Source organism: Pipra filicauda, unplaced genomic scaffold (genome assembly GCF_003945595.2).
Source record: "Pipra filicauda isolate LSUMZ 115617 unplaced genomic scaffold, ASM394559v2 scaffold509_size397805_pilon, whole genome shotgun sequence".
In the NCBI taxonomy this organism is placed as follows: domain Eukaryota; kingdom Metazoa; phylum Chordata; class Aves; order Passeriformes; family Pipridae; genus Pipra; species Pipra filicauda.
Window position 1 is genome coordinate 92,718 of NW_024104653.1, and position 20,464 is coordinate 113,181.

General features: G+C 37.6%; 1 protein-coding gene across 2 annotated transcripts in view; it reads left to right on the plus strand.

Moving 5' to 3' along the window:
• The window catches only part of RAD54B (RAD54 homolog B), a 64,997-nt gene that overhangs the window by 38,636 nt on the left and 5,897 nt on the right, over nucleotides 1–20,464 (plus strand). For both annotated transcript variants that reach the window (XM_027737341.2, XM_027737342.2), the window contains exons 4-11: nucleotides 1,977–2,177; nucleotides 5,292–5,579; nucleotides 8,042–8,204; nucleotides 8,910–9,135; nucleotides 14,014–14,221; nucleotides 14,761–14,900; nucleotides 15,488–15,778; nucleotides 17,131–17,306. In XM_027737341.2, the coding sequence (XP_027593142.2) occupies nucleotides 1,977–2,177; nucleotides 5,292–5,579; nucleotides 8,042–8,204; nucleotides 8,910–9,135; nucleotides 14,014–14,221; nucleotides 14,761–14,900; nucleotides 15,488–15,778; nucleotides 17,131–17,306 (1,693 nt within the window). The remainder of the gene's footprint in view (nucleotides 1–1,976; nucleotides 2,178–5,291; nucleotides 5,580–8,041; nucleotides 8,205–8,909; nucleotides 9,136–14,013; nucleotides 14,222–14,760; nucleotides 14,901–15,487; nucleotides 15,779–17,130; nucleotides 17,307–20,464) is intronic.

Sequence of the window (20,464 nt, forward strand, 5' to 3'; positions counted from 1 at the left end):
TATTGCCTTGAAAGTTAATCTGCCAGTGGTTCAGATAACACCATGCAGGATTCCCTGAGTAAAAGAGCAATGACCATAAAACGGATCTCAGGGGTCACCAAACTCATGTGAGAGGTCAGTGGAGGAGACAAAGAGGTTCATTTGTGAATGGCCATCCTTCAAGAGAGAAGAAGAAAATTCTGCAATGAAATCTCCAGTTCTTGCAGTAACCATTTAAAATCTTAATACGAGGGAAGAAGGTGCTGATTAAACCAAGAGAATCAGTTGGAGAAAAAAAAAATCTTGTATTTGTTTGTCAAATCAGTTTGCAATTAGAAGCTCAATATAGAGTAAAAGTAGTCTTTTGTATTTTAGCAAGGTACAGGTTCCCCTCTTCCCCTCTCTCTCTTTCACTTCTCTAAATCTTATCACTTGTGATTATTGAAGATCCAATAGAACCTTTTTACATTTTTACAGAACTGCAAGGATTTATTATTGTTCTTTGGCTCATTTACCAGGGTTCATCTACAAAGAGTCCCTGACGTTACAAGAAGGACTCCTCTATTCCATTTTCTTATCCTTCTGTGGCATAGCAGTGTTCAGTAGTTGCTCTATTACTCTTTGGACATGGGGGCATCTGCCACAGGAAACTCTACAGATGTTTGGCTAATGCCCTAAAGAAACATCCACATATGGAAAATCCTATCTACTTTAGGCACTGTATTAGCATAGGGTTGTATACAGACAATACAACTTTCAGAGCGCTTTGAAGAGAAAATTGGATTAAATAAATATAGCGTTTTTCATTTAGATAATACCTTTTTAGTAAATGCTAAAATGCACGTGTTATAGGCATGTAACTTATGAGTATTTTGCAGTTTTCAGAATATGTAAACAATGTAGAAGTGGTAAAACTGCCTCGCTATTGGACCATTATTGTGAGCAGTTTCCTCTTGCTGCTTCTCCTTTAAATACCAGCACGCTTGGAAGTTTTGGGAAGGTTAGTCTGTGGCATAAGCACTTTTCTGTAAGAGATTTGTATAGTGTTGAATCCCAGATGGAATCAAAGGAGCAAACCGATTTAAGCTTTTAGCCAGAATGCAAGGGTATTTTAATGAAAATTAGTCTGATTCTCCCTTTGAAGCTGTGCATGTGCTGAAAAGGAATGCTACAGATATTCCTTTAGGTAATGCTGGGGACTTATTTACCATTACTTATCTCAGATTGCTAACTCTTGAAAGCATGTGTTTATTCTTAATTGATATTATAATCAACTACTGTCTGTTCTATTATGATTTCTTAACCTTATTAACCTAAATATTTCCTATTAATATTTACATCTGTGACTCTTATAATTGGGTAACTGCTGACAAATCTAAATCAATCTAAGCTTGTTAACAACATTTGAGTTGAACTCAAGAGATGGTCTGTTTCAAGATTTACACAATTATTTTTTTTTCAAGGGTGAAAGGAAAGGAGTTGAAATAATATTTTGCATTACTACATTTATGGTTATTCTGCCACTTAGTATGGATGACTTTAGCTCCAGATCTGGTTACTGGCCGCCTGTGTTCCCTTTCCTGAATTCTGTGTTCCTGTCCTTGCTTCCAGAACCTTGCCCAGCACCATCTCACCAGGACTCTGCTTTCATTTTCTGCTATGGTCATTTCCCTTTTACTTTTTTCCCAACCTTTCCACTCGTCTTGTATATGTGTCAAATCAGGAGCTCACTTGCTAATGCACCAAGTAACCTGCTTTCCCTGGAAATGCATACTTTCTGAAACAATTTAATATTTTGGTTTTTTTTCAGGTTGAGTCCTGATGTACTCTTCTCTCTCAGTCCAAATTTACCATAAGCGGCTCAGGACAGGAAATACACCACATTGTTTATATAAGATGAAATGTATAGATTGTAATTGATTTTTTTGAAATGCAAATGACTGTATGCTTTGTCAGGATAACCTGAGATACTCTTTGTTATTTTATTTCCCTTTTAGATGGGCTCAATTTGCCAACATCAGGGACTGCAAAGGAAGAAGCAACTCAGGAAGCACCCGACTGCCTTGCGAAATATTTCAGTGTTGTGTGGTGTAAGGCATCAAAGAAAAAGCACAAAAAGTGGGAAGGAGATGCTATTCTTATTACAAAAGGAAAGTCAGTAATATTGAAAGATATGGAAGGCAAAGACATTGGAAGAGGTACTGTTGATTTGCATACTTGTGTATGGGAGCAGCTGGCATAAAATCACTTTGTGCTTTGAATAACAGACAAGCAGCTCTTCACATTATTTAGTTCTCCATACCAATGTTGACCTTTGGGATGAAAAAACAATTGGGTTTTTGGTGGGTTTTTTTGGTGTGTTTTTTGTTTATTTGTTTGTGGGTTTTTTGTTTGGTTGTTTTTTTTTTTTATTTTTGGCTTTGGTTTTTTGGGGGGGAGCGGGGGTTGGAAAGACTGCAAGAAAGTTTTATATTTCTTGCATATAGGGCAGATGCATGGGGGAGGCTGGAGCAGGCTGATAACATTATTCACAGAAACACCAAATGCTAGTCCAGAGAGAGGATCTGGAAATCAACAGCTGTACTAATTCAGCAGAAAGCCAAATGAGGGATGAGTAGTTGATTTTAGTTGCTCACATAATGTGGAAGTGAAGGTGTTAAAATTAGGGGAAAATACACAGTTAAGTTCCTTGTAGATATTCCAGTCTGCAGTGCAGCAACCAGGAATTTCAGAGGTTGGATCTCTACTTTTCAGCCAGTCTAACAGCTAAAAATATTATCTTTATTGGAAAGACAGGCAAACAGCTACATTTTCCAACACAGCCAAAGTCAACTGTGTAGCAATTTTTAGTCTTGTAGTTTTAGCAGCAGCTGCTGCTGTAAGACATAGTTTGGGTTGATATCAGAGTTAAAAATAAGACTTGCAAACCATAGGCTGCAGTCAACTTGAAGCAGTAATTTTTTACTGAAAGCAAAGCAAGAATTAACTTTGCTAACTGAGCCAAAAATGTTCTGTAAGGGAGTAGGATTGAACAGTGTTGCTACAAAACATAATTTGATAAATTTTAGGTCTGCGATGGCTTCTGTGCTCTTTTGTTACAATCATGACATTGTGAGCCAGGCAGTTTTGATTTGTAAATCAGTCTGTAACTTAGAAGTTAATTTGAATTTATTTATAGCAAAGCAATATATGTACAGACTTGCTTGTTTTTGAAAAAGGCAGAGAGAAAGAGAGTAATGCCTGGAATGCATCAGCCACCACCCTGTTGTTCTTGTGTTTTTTTCAAGTCCTGTCTTCTTGAATTAGCAGCAAACACAATGGAAAAATGAACATTCCGATTTTTGCTGGTAGAAGTCTTCTTGCCATGTTTGATGGTGTCAGATAACACAATGATACCAATGTCATTGGTGCTAACCTGCCCGTTCAGAGTTGCTTTCAGTGCTTATTGGTTCTAAGAAAATCATAAATTGATCAATTTAAGCAATGTGAGTTTTAAATTTGTGCAATTACTTAGCCCACTGAGTGAGAAGGAAAGGTCCAGTAGTGGTGCTTACTTCCAAAATTGTATTAAAACTCAGAAGTTTATAGTAAATGTGTATGAGCATTCAGGATGGTTATTTTTAAATGGGAAGAAAAAGTCAAAGGAAGAATTTTTGTCTTTTTCATAGGCTTACCAGGGCTGGATCTCAGATGGTGCAAGGGAACCTAAAACTAGCACAGGCTGTAACTTGGTTTTGAGACAGCAGAACATCTTGCTGTTCTCCTCTGCAAATGTCCTAATTCCTTAATAACACATTACAAAGAATTTAGGAGGTGGTCTCTTGTAAATTGCTGTATGTTACAGAAACAGTTATTTCTGGCAACTGCATCAACAGTTGAGCTGTGTAGGATGCTTTTTGCCTTTCCTGTTTCCAAGTACCCTCAAAGCCCATCTTGTCTTAGAATTAGACTCTTCAGACCAAAATCTGCACAGGGATACACCTGTATTCAGTATGTTCACCCTGAAGCTATGTGAAGGTAATAACAGAAAGCAAAAAGGCAGAGCAAAGGAGAGGTTATAAATGCCCTCCCCAGCCACCTTGTTTAGGAAAGCTCGTGCATTCTTGTGTGTTCAACCTCTTTTCTGAAACAGGTGTTCTTCTTTCAAGAACCAAACAAGGTTCGCTGTGTGCTTTTTGAATACATTTAGAGGAGAGAAAGAAAAGTAACTCCCTTTCCCTTTTGGCCAGACTATTTTTTGGCACTTGCTTAGATTGTGAAACACCTCAGTTATTTTTTTCTCTTAAAAGAATTCAAATCCAGACCTTCACCTTCCAACTTTTCATATTCCTAGAAGTGGGAGACCTGAGCTTTGCAAACAGCTTCTAGCAGTCTTTATATGTAGTGTTTGTTGGATAAAATATATGTAAAACCTTGGGAGGCCTTGCCCTTTTGTTCACAGCTGAGTGATTTAACTGCTGGTCTACACAGTCATGCCCTTTTTTTTTTTATTTTGGCCCAGCTGAGGATCCAAGCCTGTTTATCCAAATTCACACAAATTCAGCAGTTGAGGTAAAGGATTCTGAAGTAATTAACTCTCTGAGTTAAGAAAATAAATTATATATGTCCTCTGTTTCTTATGTGAGAGCTTCAGCCCCTAGAATGTTTGAAAGAAGGAACCCCCACTGTTACACTGTTATCTTAAAAGAAAGGAGCAGCTCTAGCTGTATTTTGTAATGAGACTGATAGTATATGTAGCTGCTCTGAGAATGCCCATCTGATCGAGTCCACAGACTTTTGAGCTAACTGATAAATCCTGACAATAATCAGAGCATATATGTTTTGGAGCATGGGTAGAAGTAAAGATTTCAGATGCATCTGAATCTTTAATTGTAAAAAAACTAATTTAGAATTGTTTTAAAAGAAGAATATTCTGTTTAGATCAATAGCAAGAGATGCTAGGGGAGTTCATAGTGGGGCATGAAAGAAAGGAAGAAAGGAATAGAATGGTCATTAAGGCAAGCTGCTAGATTTTATGATATGGGGCAAGTTTTTAAAAATTCTTTTAAATGATTATCTGACGTTCAGTAGACTTGATTGTGGATGAGGATGACTTAATTATTGGCTCACATATTCTTCTACCTGATTCTGATTGTTAGCACTCACACGTCAATCTCTGTTAAGGAGAGAAAGACTTTATGTGTAACAATCAAATGTTTCAGAATCAAATACCTTTCCACAGTTTTGGTTTTGTTTCCTGCAGATGAGTACTGGTGTTAAGGAGGTAGTAATTGCTGTGTTGTCCTAATTCATAAATATTTATATTCTTTTAGGTACTGGATATAAAGCTAAAGAACTGGAGAGTCTTGAAGAAGGTCAAACACTGATGGTTGGAGGAAAAGAAATTGAAGTGATGAGTGTAATTTCAGCAGATGACTTCAGCAGTGGCAGGTGTTTTCAGGCTGGAATAGGGACTCATGACACAGTCCCAACTGCATTATCTCAAACTAATATGAAACCATTCTGTAAACCATTCAAAAATGTCTGTCAACCCAGTAGTAAAGACAATACACTCAAAAATTCTCAAAGCTACAAACCTCGCCACGATCCAAACGCTTCAAGTAAGATGCAGATTTTTAAGTTTCTTTAAACATCCTCTGCTTTTTGAGAAAAAAATGTTGAACGTGTAACCAAAATTTTCATGCTCTGTGGTGTATTACTGAAATATTTCTGACATATAGTAATAGTGTCTAACCATGTTAGGATTTTATCATGTGTGTTTCTAACAAGGGAAATACTCTCTACACTGCATAAAGTTTCTCACAGTTGTTACAGATGGCTGTGGAAACACATTAGAGTGATTTCTGAGAGTTTTGCCAAGGAAAATGAGTTATTGATCAGAGGAACAATCTGACACATGCTGGGAGTTCTAGATGATTTCCATCTTCCCACTGGGGTCAGTTAAGCACTGCCATAACATGGCAGCATAGTAATTGCAGTGGAGCATCAGTAATAGAGAAGTTGAACCAGATTCAGAGAATTGCTTCTGACAGTGCCTGGTCCTTCACAGCCAGCGAGTGTAACTGCACTACTCAAACTCAACCCGATATATTTTGCAATAAAAGTTTTGGTTTATAGTGCTCAAAGTATCGTGTGCTGAAGACCCATGGAAGTAGCGTATTGTGTAGAAAAAGGCTGGTTAAGCAGTTGTGTAAGAGGGACCCTATAAGTAATTGATAGCTTCAGGAAGTGGTCTTGGTTATCGAAACAGAAATACTCTTTTGTCTGTCAGTAATAAACCATTTATGTTCTGCTGGTGGCTCTGTCTTTCAGGTGGAAAGACACTGAGTTTAAAAAATGTTACTAAGAAGAGCAATGCATATTTAAAAAAAAATACAATTTTTTTCTACATTCTGACTATAATACCTCCATCCTACTTCTTGCCTCATATATTGATAATATTGAACTTTTTGAAGCCGCTTCCTGGCTGCTATGTAAATAAACAATGAAATCTTAATGAAGTGGTAATAAGTGATATAGTTGGCTGTTTTGTAGGGGAGCCTTATTAAGACTAGCTTCTGGTCTGAATTTAACTTGATTACGTTTTATCTAAGAATGTTCCTTCCTGTGGTTGCAAGATGATGCTGCATTAGCATTATAACCGAAAATCTGGAAAAAAAGCCGATATATTCAACACACAAATTAACTTCTTTGCTGTTTCTGCACTAGTCTGTTAAAATGTTACATTTTATTCTGATTGTCTGCTGTGACTTCTCTTCTGGTGAATTTGAATACCTCCCAACAGATTTCGAGAGCCCTCAACACATCAGTAGGTTGGACTCTAAGTCATTAGATTTGGTTACACAGAGGAATCACATTATTTAATGCCTGATTGCATAACCTCTTGCAGAAGTTACTGAGATACTTTACAAGACCAGGAGCAGTCCAAGGTTTTCATGTTGAAGTCTATGACTATAGTTGATTAAAATGCAGCTTTTTCAAAGTCAGTTATCCCTGTTCTCAGCAGAACAAAGCCCAGTGACAAAGATGTAAAGCTATGCCTTCCACATATGATTTCTAAGCTTTTAGTCTATTGTTTATTCCCCATTTGCATCCAAATTTTTGTCAGAAAAGTTATCTTTTTGTCACCACTGGCTCTTAAATATATACACTTGCTGTTTGATGTAATCCATCAGAACTCAGCCCCATGTCAGTCAGAAACAAAATCTCCCTGACTGATACAAGCCTTCAACCAACCTACTCCCATGAATAAATTATCAATATAGATCTACTCTAGTGACAGAAGACTATGAGGGGCTATAAACTGCTTTCTCATTCTGTCCTCTGACGATACAACTTTTCAGTGAAGGTGTGTAGCATCAATGGAAGCAACTCAATGTGGACATTGTCTAGCAGAATTAGGATGTTAGAGTTTGTAAAAAAATTATGGCAAGCAAAACTGCTATTCAGATGTAGCCCAATACTTCATGCTCTCTTTGTCTCTGTGTGTCTTCAAACTTGTCAACCTCTTTTATTCATGCATTGTGGCAGTCTTTTCAGCTCATGCTCAATCCTTGCCTATTTTTCTTCAACAGATCAATGCCTTTTACCTCTGTTTTTCAGGCAGAGAAGTTTTTTCTGGGAAACTACAAGAATATCCCCTTGAAATGTAGTGTCTAGACTTTATGCAGGTCATTGTTTATGTTCTTTTTCTTAAACTTTCAATTCAGAAGTCTTTTGAAACTTCTTCTGGTCTAAACCTATGCATTCAAAGTCATTGTGCAACATTTATTAGGTAGGCAGTTTCACCCATCATAAAAAAAAACCCTCAGATGTCTCAGTTTATCACCTTTACCTTTGAGAAAAATGCAAACTATTTGGAAAACCTTTGTAAAAGGATTTTTTATTTAGAAAGCAATCTAGGTACTCTGTAAATGCATTTTCTGGCTGAGAGTGGTCAATATATTAAACAGTATCTTGAACAGTCATTATATCATTACTTTATTTTGCAGACATAATACCCTTTGCTAACAGACTAAAATTAATGTTTTTATTCCATACTCACATATGCTTTGAACTTCAGATTCTCTCGTTATGCCACGACCAAATGCAAGTCATCAGTGGACGTTCAATAAGGCTGGTTTACCAGTGGTGGATGTAGTTGTAGATCCTTACATTGCAAATAGTCTCCGACCACATCAGAAAGAAGGAGTTATATTTCTGTATGAATGTATAATGGGAATGAGGTAAGATGAAAATTATCCTTTTGGCTTTCAATACCTGTAATATTTTCATGCCCACGTTTGAAATTTGAGAATTTGAATGGGAGATTTGAGCTATTTTTCGATTAATTAATATTAGTAATTTTTTCCCAATAAAGGCTGCACAAGTTTTTTATGACCTGAACATTTCATCATGCTTGCCATGATTTTGCCAGATGTGATGAGAAGCTAGTGCACCAAATGACCTGTCTGGAAATACCGAGTCTTGTACACACAGATACAATCAAACTCATGCTGAAGAACACTGCTTTCTGGGATTTATAAACCATAGAATTCATAATTATTTATGTAATTTATAATTCAGACATTTAGAAAAAACAAGCCGTTTTTGCCAACCTGTTGAAAAATACAGGACTGTTTTCAGAAGTGTTTTCTCAAGTCATAGATTCCTTAAGGTATACACAGCTTTTAAAAATATTGGATAATAATTTCAATTCTAAAAGTAGATTAAGACTCTAGTTTTGGAGGACTAATGCAATAATGTAGAAAAGGATTTTCACTCTAAGGTCTTCTGATATAACTGAATGAAACCCTCCAGTACAGCATAGTAAGCATAAATAGGTTCTGTATACTTCAGAAAACAACCACAGAAGCAAATCCCTAAACCGGTTGTAAATAATTATAGATATGTCTTTTAAAATATTACCACTGCCTCATTATATCTTACAGAGTTAGTGGCAGATTTGGAGCTATTCTTGCTGATGAAATGGGCTTAGGAAAAACACTGCAATGCATTGCACTTGTCTGGACTCTTCTGCGTCAAGGGGCCTATGGATGCAAACCTGTACTAAAGCGAGCACTAATTGTCACCCCTGGGAGTCTGGTAAAAAACTGGAAAAAAGAATTTCAGAAATGGTTGGGAAGTGAAAGGATCAAAGTCTTTACAGTTGATCAGGTAATAATTTATTTCCAAAAGGAGGTTCGGTAATATTTGGCTCAGAGTATAGGAATTGTGATTTTTTTTCCCCCTTTCTTTTAGCTAGAGACCAAACCTAGTAATTCTCTGTTAATATTTATTTGTAATACTTTATTTCTTCCTCAGAGAATTGTCCATATGGGCATTTAGCTGTCAGTAACCAGGACATAAGTCAAGCTCACCTGCCTCTGTAGCATATACCTGTCTTATCTTTCCTCAGGTTTCTCCTGTGAAGATGTAAAAGGTGACACACTCCTCCTTGTGCCTCTTCAGTTTAAGGAGTTTTCTGTTGTCTATCAAAATGCCCACCTTCCCTGCCTGACGTACCAGAGCATCTACTTTCTACTCTGTTTCTGTGGTAGTTGCTTTTGTTCTGTACTGAAAACTTCTGATTTGTTTCAACTGTGTGTTTTGGTTACTTCAGAAGGTTATTCCCTTTACTGTCACAGTCAAGAATCAAATTTCTGTAGGGATGGTTTAAGGTCTCATGAGTTACCAAGCCTAGAGTCTCATTGTTAGGTAATGTGAATATCTCTCGTCTGTAGAAGAATGCAGACAAGTACAAATCTCATTAAGAAGCAGGATGATGCTGATCCCTGTCCCCTGCTATAGTGAAGCTGTTCCTGCTGGTGTTAACATTGCAGAGTTCCAAGGAAGTGGAGAGCTTGTAGTACCTGCATCGGTGCTTGCAACAGAGATAAAGATACTTGTATTCCAAAATTATTTTTTAATCTAATAGTTTCATACTAGTAGCTTGAAGAAACAAATAGTACTTCATTCTAAAGGTCACCCAATTCTTACATCAACCAGATTTGCTTTTAGTGTCTTACATTATCCTTTTGGCTGTATGGAAGAGTGAATATTTCAGATGAAATGGAAGTTTTCAACCTGTTTTTTGACTTCTTGGTAGAGTGTAGAAAATTTTGTAACAATAATTATTTCTTTAAATTCCACTTGTTATTGTTGAACTCTTGAAATGGCTGATCTTCCACTGAAGACAATCTACATGTAATAGGTGCACCTAGCATCATTTGCTTTTCTTAGTAGCTTGTTTCAAGATGTGAAAATGAAGCAAACTGACTTGTTAGGAACTGTAATGTAATATAGGTTAGGATGAGAAATCTGCTTCCTAAAAGAAGCAGATACAAGGCAAAATATAATATGGCAACATTTTCACCTGAAAGGATAGTTGGAGATAATTGAATGTTTTCTTGCATTTTTTTCTGAATAATGTTGGGAGAAGAAAGCCTGAATTTGATGACAGTTACTATGGCCCAAAATTACAGTAGCTTTCATTTTCTTTAAATCTAAATAACTTTAATATTCTTATACATCTTGTTGGACCCATTTGATTGAGGACACTCAGCAGCTTTTAACATTTTGTTCCCAAATAGCAAGAATACATTGTCATGCAAAACGAAGACACAATATGACTTGCCTGGGGTATAATGAGGTATTTCAAAATAATTTACTGTCTGTCATCTCTGGAAAAACAAAAATTACCATACTGTTACTTCTCCAGTATAACTCAAAAGGAAGAACTTGTCTCAAATGTTTTTTTATCTTCTTGCCTGTGAGGAATATATTTAAAGAGCTGGCAGCTGTTTTGAAATGTTTTCCTCACTTTCACGCTGAAACACCACAACCTGATCCGAACCCCTCAGTAATAGACTTTTCAAAACACCAGACCATTATCTGCTTTCAACATGTGATTAGAATTTAATTCTGTTAAAATGCAAATGTCATGTAGAGGACATCTCTTTTAAAATGAAGGCATCCCCACAAAAGTTGATGTTAGGTCTTGTTAATCCATGTTATCACCATTTGAGACGTGTTTGAGAGAATTATTCCTTTCTGTGTTTGCAGAGTATCACTTTTACTGGGGTTGTTTTAATTTGTTTTTTAAGTCAAAAAATCTTGAGAAATAATTTATTGAAGGTTTACATTGTTTATGATGCAGCATTTTTGAATTTACTCTTCACCAGCTACATTGGATTTAAACTAGTGCAAAGAAAGGTGTATTCAAAGAGGAAGTCTGGGACATTATGGAATTGTAATACTGATTGACAGTTGCTCCATATGTGGCTCCAGGCAACTCGCTTAAACCTGTAAAGTCACTCTGGGTAATTGTGAAAATGGAGGCTATAATACAGACATATCTTGCAGCCAGTTAAGAGAATGAATTAATTACTTGAAATTAGCTTGTAAATTTATTTTAATTTTTAGTCCATCATCCGCTGCTGTTTTTATAACAGGCAGAAATATATTATATTTGTCTGCAGGGGACTCACAATATGCCAGGACTCTCCTACTTTTTTTTTAAGAGGTTCAAACAGTCCAGAAGAGTTGATGATTTAGTAGGGGAGGGGTGTTGGAGGCTGTTTGCCAGTGCCTCAGCACTCTCCTGCAGTCTCACCTCAGCGCCTGAAAGCGTAGGAAAACAAAATGTTTTCTGAACTCTGGGCATCTTCTGATGCTTGACCATTGCAAGAGAAGTTTAGAGAGGCATTGCCTCTGTGTTCAAGGCTGCAATGTGGACCTGAATACTGGGCAGAAACAACACTGAGTGTTGTCTACAGGGCTTCTCTGTGTCTCTGTTTGTGTGTTGGGAAATTTTCTGCTCCTTTTTTAAAAATGTCAGTAAAAATATGGCCAGAAAACAGTCAGTTAACTACAGTACTGGGAACTGAGGAATGCTCAAATCCAATCCCAAAAACCTGGGGAAATAGGTGCATGCCCTTGTTACCTGCTCCTCAGTATTCCTTGCTTCATTCAACATGTGCTGGGCTTCTTTGTGAGCAGGATATAGGGGATTGATCCACCTCAAGGTACTTTGTGAGATTAATGTGCCAGATTCGTCCCATAGATTCATCTGACTCACCTGCTAGGAGGCTCTAAATGTTGTGATAATTAAGTGGTGCTGCTTTTACAGTGCATTACACCATCTGGCTCCAGATTTAGTTGTCTGTGTTTGGTAACTGATCCTGTTTGGAAATAAAAATATCTTCTGAGGTTCTAGCTTGATTTGCTGTCATGATTAAAGAGGTTCTTCAGCCTGTCAGCTGCACCCATAGCCTGCTTAGTTAGTGAACACTGTTAGGAAGTAGGAAGAAGCAGGCAGGAAATTGGCATCTGGACCCAAGCTGAAAGGTAAGGGACGTGCCCAGAGTAGATTTTTTCATTTTTATGCATAATTGCAAGACAAGTAAACAACTCTAGTACATTCACAAGTCTGCACAGAAATGTAACTATTTCTAGGAAGCCTTTTTTGGAAGAAGCTCGCTGTCCCATTACAATGAGTTTTTATTCATCATGTGTATTTCCTTCAATAGACATGAAAATTCTTTGTGTCTGTTGAAGGAAAAGGGCTTGAGTGGTATGTAAAAGAGGAGATGCTCACAGACATTTTGTGACCAGTAGTACCAGGTTTGGAAATCTACCAGTAGACAGACAAGTTTTCTGGGGCTGGTTAGGGACTCTGTTTCCTGAGTCCCTTACCTGTTGGCCAACCCATCAATGTTAAGGGCTAGTAACAAAGTAAATGATAGAATAATCATAGAATACCAGGTTGGAAGGGACCTCAAGGATCATCTCTGAGATTAGCTCGGTTGGTTAGAGCATGGTGCTGATAACACCAAGGTTGTGGGTTTGATCCCTGTATGGGCAATTCACTTAAGAGTTGGACTTGATGATCTTTGTGGGTCCCTTCCAATTCAGAATATTCTGTGATTCTGTAATCTGATCCAGCCTTTCTCGGCAAAAGCACGGTCTAGACAAGATGGCCCCGCACCCTGTCCAGCCAAATCTCCGAAGTGCCCAATGCTGGGGAACCCACCACTTCCTTTGGGAGATTATTCCAATGGCTGATTGTTTTCATTGTGAAAAAATTTCCTGTTGTGTCCAGTTGGAATCTCCTCAGGAATAACTTGTACCCATTACCCCTTGTCTTTTTCCATGTGACTCCTGGTAAAAAGGGAGTTTCCATTTTCTCTACAGCCAGCCTTTAGATACTGGATCATGGTGATAAGGTCTCCTCTAAGCCTTCTTTTCTCAAGGCTGAACAAACCCAGTTCTTTCAGACTTTCCCCCTGTGACAGGCTTTCCAGTCAGATGCAGAAGCTTGCAGTTAAGCCAAGGAGGTCTCTTGCTCCACCTACTTCCCTTATCGTTAAAGGGGATGAACTGTTTTCATGCTTCCAGGAGAATGTTCTTGAAAAACTCACAGCACTTGTGAGTTCCTTTGCCCTCCATGGAAGCTTCCCACAGAATCCCTCCCAACTGAGCTCTGAGCAATCTGAACTTTGCTCTTCTATAATCTGATACCTAAAACATTTTCAATAGGTTCAATAATATTTATATAACATAATATTTAATAATATAATATTCAATTTAAAACTACAAGGGGAATTTTGGTAGAATGCAGCAACTTCCTATGGGACCACATTACCGCACCTTGCAGGTTGAAATCCCAAAGTGAATGTACGGGGAGCTACCTATGACTCATTGTTATCTTGGCTTTAATTATTCATTTGAAGCTTACCCAAACGCCAGCACTGGGAAGCTGTTGCAGGAAGTCTGTGCTTTTCACCTTCACGGTAATGTGTCTCAGAGGATTTGAAGGCCTAAAAGAATAATAAATTTTCTTTTAATGAGGTGGTGAAATTCTAAATTGCTGTGTCAGATCCCATATCTCCTTTGCAAATAAGGAAAAAATCAATAATCCGGACTCATGAAGGAGATAGTAAATGTCTTGTGTCATGCTAGAAAAAATTTCTCTGGATACAGGATGTTTAAGGAATATGATGAGTGATCTCCAAAGATGTATGTTGTCTGATGTATTTTTCTTTATGCCTGCAGGACCACAAAGCAGAAGAATTCACTGGTTCTCCACTTTACTCAGTTATGATAATCAGTTATGAGATGGTATTGCGATCTTTGGATCAAATTCAGGCTGTAGAATTTAACCTCCTAATCTGTGATGAAGGACATCGTCTGAAAAATAGCACTATTAAGACAACTACAGCCCTGACCAGTCTGTCTTGTGAGAGGAGAATTATCCTTACTGGTTAGTATCTATAGTTACTTTTAATATTTTGCTATGCTAATAGTGCTAGGTTGGGTAAAGGAAAAAGGCAGGAGATCAATATGAATTTTGACAACGGGTATTAAATGCAGAAAAAACCAGTAAATTAAATTAAGTGCAGTAAATACAGGTTATTTCCAATGTTTTTTAAATAAAGTCAAAATTTGTCAGTGTCCAGGGGCAAGCAAGGAGCCTGGGAACTTCTATAAGGAAAGCAGGACTCTGTTTGCATATGCTTATTGTTTTCCTTTGTAGTTATTTAACAAAATTGATTTAGAACTTCACTTTTTAAATTCCTTTGTCAGAAAATTAGATGTGCAGTCTGTTTAGTTAGGAGGACAGTATCTTGTTATTCATGATAAAGTCTTAGATCAGTTCAGGACTCTGAGTAATTCCCATTGAAACAAAACGTCTATTTTCAAGATGCATTGTCAACACTAAACCCTGCATTCAATGGTTGTACTTTCATCGGTTTCAAGAAAAAATTATTGAATGCAAAATTATTTTTTTTTTCTTTCAAGGTACTCCAATCCAAAATGACTTGCAAGAATTTTATGCTTTAATAGAGTTTGTTAATCCAGGAATACTCGGTTCTTTATCCACATATAGGAAGATATATGAGGAACCAATTGTCAGATCTAGAGAACCTTCAGCAACAAAGGTACTTCGTTGAAAAAATGCAGAAGAAAACTCATAGACAGCAAAGTGAAATTTCCTTTCTATGGAATAAAGTGAAACACAGGAATACTAATAGTAGCAGAAGCTTTTCACCTTTCTATTTGAAGTAAATTCACTTGTTCTCCAAAGGAAGCAGAAGGAGTACATGCATGTTGAGATCACCTCCTTTCAGCTGCCTAATAATTTGCAGGCAACAATTGTTCTTCCAGCACTTGCATTCCCCAAAATGCCATGTGCATTGCCATGTGACAATACTTCATTAATGCTTAGTTTTTCCACAGCACTGCAAAATCTCCATGATTTTATTGCACCTTGAGAAATTCTAGAATATAATTCAAGCCTTGGATGTCATCTGGGACATTATCTTCCTTTTTTAAAGACTTTAGAAACCTGATGTAGAACTAAGCTAATGCAGTGATACTAATTGGAGAAGAATTGGTCATTACAGTCCCATGTCAGAAAGTGGTATCATACTTTTAAAACTTTATTTAAATACCTAATTAAAATAATACAGAACGTCATTCTGATGAAATACAAGATTATAATTAATTTTGTGGTTTGTTCTTTTAGGAGGAAAAGGAATTAGGAGAAAAAAGAGCAGCAGAACTGACACGCCTCACTGGACTCTTTATTCTAAGGCGAACACAGGAGGTTATTAACAAATTTCTGCCCCCCAAAAAGGAGAGCATAATCTTCTGCCGACCAACAGCACTGCAGCTGGAATTGTATCGAAAACTGCTTAGTTCTCAAGTTATTACATCCTGTTTACAAGGCAGGCTAGAAAACAGTCCTCACCTAATATGTATAGGAGCATTGAAAAAACTTTGCAATCATCCATGTCTTCTGCTTAAAGCTATAAAGGTATCTATTTGCATAGGGGTGGGTGCCTGCAATTAGCCATTTCAGCAGACAAAGGTTACTAAAACTATGTTATGGTCAATGTACATGTCACTTAAGGTCATTTCCATACTCTCACCTACAACTTGCTTTAGGAAGTCTGCTTTCACAAACAAATGTTAGGAAATCTGAATGTACTCAGGGAAGGTATCTCATCAGTTTCCTATTACCTTATGGTATTTTTTTCCCAGGTATTTTCCTTCTTAATCTTGTCTTTGAATATTTACAAAAAATACCTGTAAATGTGAATTTTATGAAGGACACTAGAGATTACTGTATGTACTTTGTCTGCTGATTCCTCTGAATCCTCCCTCTCTACATGATAATTTCGCTTTCTCAAGCTCAGTGACACTGGGAGCTGCAGGCTCAAGATTGGATGTCTCCATTTCCACTTCTCCTGGGATCCTGTCATGCTGTAGACCTTGTTATTTCTATAGAAATGTTCTCATTCCTGTAGGTAAATAATATGATAATTAGAACTTGGTAATAGTAACTTCTATGGCCACTAGTTGAATTCCAAGTAAGGTGTGTGGAAATGTAAATCTCTCCTAAATGACATACTTCATGACTTTGTAGGAATATCCACAGCACAGACCTCCCTGTAATTTTCAGCACTGCCAGGTAAAGTTCACTGCCTTTACTTCATAGTATAAGCATTAGAAATTTTTCATATGCAAAAGCATAAGCCTTCAGAAAATACAGGGATAGGAAGGACTGTATGTGCAAGTCATTTATTGCCATTGTGGTTTTGACGTTTAGTCTGGCTTTTTCCTCCCTGTGAAACATTGATTTTCTAAGTATAGCAAGATATTACCTGTATTTCTTCTATTTTACTGGTTTTACTTGCTAACTTTTCTTCATTTCCAGTTTTATAACTGAATCTTAATGACAGCATTTTCCTAAACAGAGTGAATAAGTAGGAAGTTCATGGAAAATATTATGGGATTTAGAAAGAATAAACAGTGTATTGATTTCCTCCTCACTCCCAAGGTTTAGATATGTTTTTTTTCTGTGAATATATATTTGTGTGGTTGTTTAAATAGAGAAGTTTTATACATTTTTCAGTTTTAAATATTTCAACTGTCTACTCAGCTGCAAACAGTGTCTTAGATTAGAAGGTGTAAACCAAAATGAACACTCACAGTATTTTAAAACTTTGCTTTCAATCCAGTGTTGAGAGGTTGTCATGATCACATGATACACTATTTTGTGGCAGCTTTTGATGCCTCCTTTGTTGTTGTAATAAAAATATAGCAAAGTTTAAAAAAAAATATGTTAGAGGGGGTACGGAACTGTAATCCTTTTATTTTCAATAGGAAAAAAGCTGTGATCCTATGTCTGAGGAACACGATGAGTCCAGCCTCTACGAAGGTGTAATAGATGTCTTCCCACAAGATTATACTCCAGACACTTTCTCTGAAACTGATTCAGGAAAATTGCAGGTGCTGGTGAAGTTGTTAGCTGCAATCCGTGAGCTCAACTCCTCTGAAAGGCAAGTGTGAAAGAAAGTTGGAAGGGAGGTAATGGGAGTGACCTTCTGAATATTGATTTGCTTTTCAAATGCGTGGGGGCATAACATTCAAAATAAAGGCATTGCAGGTATTTGCAGAGGTGCCAAATGTATTTAGGTATTGTAGTCCTGGCTCTTTCTTGTTTAACTAGGACTTGCAGCTGACATAATTTTCAAAGATGCTCTTCGTATTTTTTCCAGATAGAAATACTTGTATTTTTCACACCAAATTCCAGCAAGTAAGATAATTTGCTACAGCTCGTGTCGTAGTTTGAGACCCTTAAAATCCAATTCCTGAGTCCAAGCCCCCCTCCCACATCTCACCCCAGTGTGAGATGGGTTTTCCAGACACAACACAAGACTCAGTATGGGGGAAAGGGAATTATATTACAATAACTACACAAATAAATATTATAATACATCATATACATAATCTTAATTACCTCTCCTATGATAAAGCAGTATTTACAATGGATCAGATCTCTTCTCCCTCCAATAAAAGCCCAGAAGGGAAAAGGAAGATCCTTTCCACTCTCAGAGCAGCAGCCTCTCTTCTTCCATGCAGCAGCTGTAGCTGAACTGTTGTAGCTGGATCTCCTTCTATTACACACAAGGGGGGTGTCCTCTCACCCCTTCTCAGCCCTTCGACTCCAGTCGAAGGTCTCTCTCTCTCCCCTGGGCTGTGTAGCAGGGACAGGCTCGCGTCATCACGTCATATCACGAAGTGCAGGGGGTCTTCGTGACAGTCCCTTTTCCTCAGGGGTTTTACTCCTGAGTCAGAACGTCTCGGGCAGCTTTCAGTTGAAAGTCTTTGCCTCAACCATTCTATCAGAGCTCCTGTGCTCTGTCTCAGCTGCTGCCAGCTTGGCAGCAGCAGCAGGGGGGGGGCAAGGTCACCCCCTCTGCATTCTGTCTGGCCGTCCCAGTCCAGCTCCGGGATGCCTGAGCTTCTTAGCTTCTCTCTCCCTGGTGCATACTGCATTTTAGGACTTCCATCCAGTAGGAGTCCACCACCCCTCCTCTCTAGGAGGTCTCAGAGGGGGCTTGGGGGGAATTGGTTCAGTTCTTATGCCAAAACTCTGTAGAGCTTAGTTCTGCTCTGTTGCTCTCTCTCTCTCTCTTTCTCTCTCTCTCTCTCTCTCTCTCTCTCCCCCCTTGCAGAAGTTCTCTCTGCGTTGCTGCATGCCGTCTCTGCTGCTTCTCCTTTATCTCTTGGCTTTCAGGCATAGCCTCCATTCACTGCTGTCTCTGCCGCTGCTCCAGCTGCCCACTCACAGTGGAGAAAAATTCCCAGCTTTCTAGCTACAGATACTTGGCCCAGTCTTACACTGTTCCAAGTTCCTGCAGCCCCCAGCCCCCAGTGAGGCTCTGGGCCCCTCTCTCCTCGTGGCCTCAGAACATGGCCACTCTCCAACAACAACCTCATCAACCTTCTTTTCCGGTCTGGTTGTGATATGTTTATATTTTGCAGGAGCGCTGATTGGCTCAACCCCAAGGGACACCACCTCCTCGGGGGTTACCATTTTTTAACTCCAGGGGGAAAAAACACCTTTTTTCCCCACCACACCTTGTAGTATATTAGCTTTGCTTGCAGAGAGTTTCCAATGCTTTGTATCTCTTTGAGGAGATGTATCAATCTATTACATTGCACTAAAATATTTTCATTATTAGATTATAAGTTATTTTAATCATACTTAGCTGCTCAGTGCTTGCTGCCTTTTCTGTTCAGGGCAACCAGTCTCAACAGATGAGACTGGAACTGCTTATTTCCCCTGTGGTATGCCACTGGCATGTAGGAAAACCTCTGTTTATCATGGAGTAATAGGATGCACATGATTAATTTCTGTCCAGTTGCTGATTGTGGAAATTTCACATGACCTGGTGTCACATGATAATTTTTTATAGACTCATGTCTTAAAGTCCAGCTGTTCCAAAAGTGTTTAGCTTTTCTTTCAATTGATGTTTAAATAGGACATGTTGTAATTCACTAGTGGGAAGTAACAGGAGATCTCTTGACAGTGATGTAATGCAGTATGAAGATATTCTCTTTTTACGAATCAGAAAGATGAGCCTGTTGTTGGAGTTGATATACCTAGAATCCATTGAGACCAGCAACACCTAAATATCTAAAGTACTAGCTTTATTTCTTGTAGGTCAGAAAAAACAGGGGTATCAATAAAAAGCACATCTCCCTGTAGCAGTACTGTAGGAGATGCTGAGTTACAGCTGTTGTTGAGGCATTATTTTACACCTTTAAATTTTGTTGATTTAATTCAGTGCTTTCTTTTGTTCCTTTTTCTTTTATGTCTCTGCTCTCGTGGGTACTAAATAGTTTTTGCAATATACAGACTCAATTCTGGTCCTCTTCTGAAGTTTATATTCTGTTTTTGAGGGAAAGCAAAGGTGTGAATGTGGTGTTGATTGAGAAAAAAATAGTGAATCTTGCAAAGTCTTTACAAACAAGTCTTGGATGTAATTCAGTTGTAAAGTGTAATAATAAAAATATTCTAAAACATTTTAAAAATCTTACTATTTCTGTTTTTTCATGAAATTATTTGTCTAATTCTTCAGAACTTGTTTTTAATCAAAATTATTTTTAAAAATAATGAAATTTGTTACACCTAGTTTGGATTACAAAAGACCTCTGAACAAGATCTGGTAGAAAATGCCCTAACTGTCCCTATTACTTTATTTATGGCTTAAATTCAGAAGATATTTGTCAACTTAGTAGAATCATCCTCAATATCTGGGAGGATAGAAATGTTAGATTTGCAGATCTTTGAAACTTACTTAGGCAAAATTTCAGAGAAAATACACCAACATTGTTTGGGTCATTAGATCAGACTTATTTTGTTTTTCAAAAAAATAACAACAAGCTACCATAAACTGTATTGTTTATGGTATCTTTCACTAGCCTTCATCCCAGTTCTTTTCAATCATAAAATGTCAAAAAAAATCTTGACTTTCCTATTCCACTTACAGTGTGTTTCTTATTAGAATTTTCTGAGGTTTTCTATAGGAGTTCATTGTAGCTTTTTCAGTAAGTGGAATCAGATATATATTATTTATTAGTTCCTACAACGTCCTCTGCAAATGCTGCCTTAACAACAGCTTTTTTGTAAAAACAGAGGTATTTTTTG